General features: G+C 38.2%; 1 protein-coding gene across 1 annotated transcript; it reads right to left on the reverse strand.

The window, feature by feature from the left end:
• Positions 1 to 460: 460 nt before the first annotated feature.
• On the reverse strand, positions 461 to 1417 carry LOC132583568 (olfactory receptor 10A2-like). Its single transcript, XM_060255191.1, has one exon. The coding sequence runs from the start codon at positions 1415 to 1417 to the stop codon at positions 461 to 463; it is 957 nt and encodes a 318-aa protein (XP_060111174.1).
• Positions 1418 to 2410: the final 993 nt, after the last annotated feature.

A 2410-nucleotide genomic window follows, 5' to 3' on the forward strand; every position in this document is an offset into this window, starting at 1 on the left:
ACATCGTAACCGTATGTTATTAATAATTTGTTAAAATACAACATTGGAGGGAGGGAGGATTGAAATGTCATACGGATTAATATTGAGATAATTAAGAAATAACTAAGTTGTGTAATCATATGATATCAATAAATTGTTAAAACCAAAAACTGCAGCAGAGAAAGCTGTCTGGGAAACACAGCCCAAAACACCAATTCTGAGCACACAAAACCTGAATTATCTACGTGAAGCTTTGAAGAAACATTTTTAATGTGTCTTGTTACATAACATTCCCACTGATCAGTTTGTTCTGTTGTAGACATTCTTTATGTTGCAGAGTAATACAGAATACAAAACAGGCAGGTTAGAAAGAGTTTTTTAGATCTGTCTTCTATGGTGAAATAAATTTATCTGTTAAAAATATGTAGGCACAAATGCTGCCTTACCTATGATGGATATTGCACCCTATGATTATATTCTTTCAACATCCAAAAGGTTTTCTCTCACAAATTCTCCTAAGGGCACCTTTAACTTCTTTATTCCGAAAGCTGTATATGATAGGATTCAGTGCAGGACCAACAATTGTATAGAAGAGAGAAAGATACTTATCAGTATTGGCTGAGTAAGTGGATTGGGGCTTCAAATATATAATACAAGCAGAACCATAGAATAAAGAAACTACAATGAGATGTGAAGAGCAAGTAGAGAACGTTTTTTTCCGTCCTTCTGCAGAAGAAATTCCCAGAATGGTGGCAATGATACCTGCGTAAGACATTAAGATCATGAGGAAAGGAAGAGTCCCAAAAACCATAGCCCCTACAAACACAGCAATTTCAGTCTTGGAAGTGTCTCCACAAGCCAATTTCAGTAATGGGGGGATGTCGCAAAAAAAGTGATTAATCTCATTTGAACCGCAAAAGGACATGGTAAATATCATACTGGTGTGACTAAAGGACATGAAAAAGCCACTTAACCAAGATGCTACAGCTAGACTCATGCACACATTTCTGTTCATGAGGACAGGGTAGTGGAGAGGCTTACAAATGGCAACATAGCGATCGTAGGCCATGAAAGCCAGGAGGAAACACTCAGAGCCACCAAGAAAGAATGTAAAATAGGTCTGCACAGCACATCCTAGGAAGGAGATGGACTTGTTCCCAGACAGAAGATTCTCAAGCATCTTGGGAACATTGACTGATGTGTAACAGATTTCCAGGAAGGACAGGTTTCTCAAAAAGAAATACATGGGGGTGTGAAGGGCAGGATCGACCAATGTGAGGAGAATGATGATGGAATTTCCTGCCAGAATGATGATGTAGATCACTAGAAAAGTAGAAAACAATATACTTTGCAAGTCGGGTTCATCAGAAAGACCAAGAAGTCTGAATTCAACTGGTGCTGTGCTATTCTGTAGTATATTGCCTTTCTTTGTCAACATCCTGGAAAAAAGAAAAAGAAAAACCTATAAATCCAAGAATTAAGGAGGTAATAATATTTAGAGGGCTGCATCATTCTCTTTTCTGAGAATGAGAAAGGAAGGAAACCTCTGACATGTAGTAAAGAGAACTGTGTAAATTTCAGTGAAAATATTGGCTGGCTCCCAGCCTTAACACTATTTTGGATGGTTTCAATGCAAAGCCCAAGAAATTGTGATGTTCTTCTACAGAAGCTAAGTGGGTTTAGCACATGAACAATTTTGGATGAGAACCCATCTGAGAACTTTACCTAAACCCATTAACAGAAATATACACCATATACAAGTTTATAGCCTCTTCTGAGATTAATGGGAACACCCACTCACCCACCCATCCACTCATCCATCCGTCCGTCCGTCCGTCCATCCATCCATCCATCCATCCATCCATCCATCCATCCATCCATCCATCCATCCAGGACTGGACTACAATGCTTGCTTTTGCCTTGAAGTTCCGATCATTTCCTCATTCAAAGATGTGGTATCTCTAGTTCGAACAAACGTCAAACAAAATTTGGCTCAAGTTGACCAGCTAGCCTAAACCCTGCAATATTAGGTTGGAGCCCACGATTCTCTTTTGGTACACAAGAATTTTCAAATGTTCCCTAATGAACTATATGTATGTTAACTGTAGCACTTTGTAATGTGGTATAAAGTCCCATTATACCTGGGGTAGATATCAGCACCTATGTAAAACTCTCAGACTGAATCTGACATTGCCTTCAAGTGTGGAATTTTGATATTCAAGTGTTGTCATTAAAGTGCAACAAAACTACAAAACAATCCTGCTTTAAAATGACTTAATAGTAGCAATAACTTTTAGAAATTCTGTTAGTCTACTCCTTCACAATACTAACCAAAGCTTTCAAATGAGATAATTTTGTACTTACTGGAGTTCACACACAGTCATCCCCTTCTCTTAGTGATTCATCACTGGTGGTTTCTTAGTCTTATTCA

Source organism: Heteronotia binoei, chromosome 15, assembly GCF_032191835.1.
Source record: "Heteronotia binoei isolate CCM8104 ecotype False Entrance Well chromosome 15, APGP_CSIRO_Hbin_v1, whole genome shotgun sequence".
Lineage (NCBI taxonomy): Eukaryota > Metazoa > Chordata > Lepidosauria > Squamata > Gekkonidae > Heteronotia > Heteronotia binoei.

Bases quoted from the DNA above. Each gene is read 5' to 3' on its own strand.
- LOC132583568 (XM_060255191.1), bottom strand. From the start codon at position 1,417: ATGTTGACAAAGAAAGGCAATATACTACAGAATAGCACAGCACCAGTT.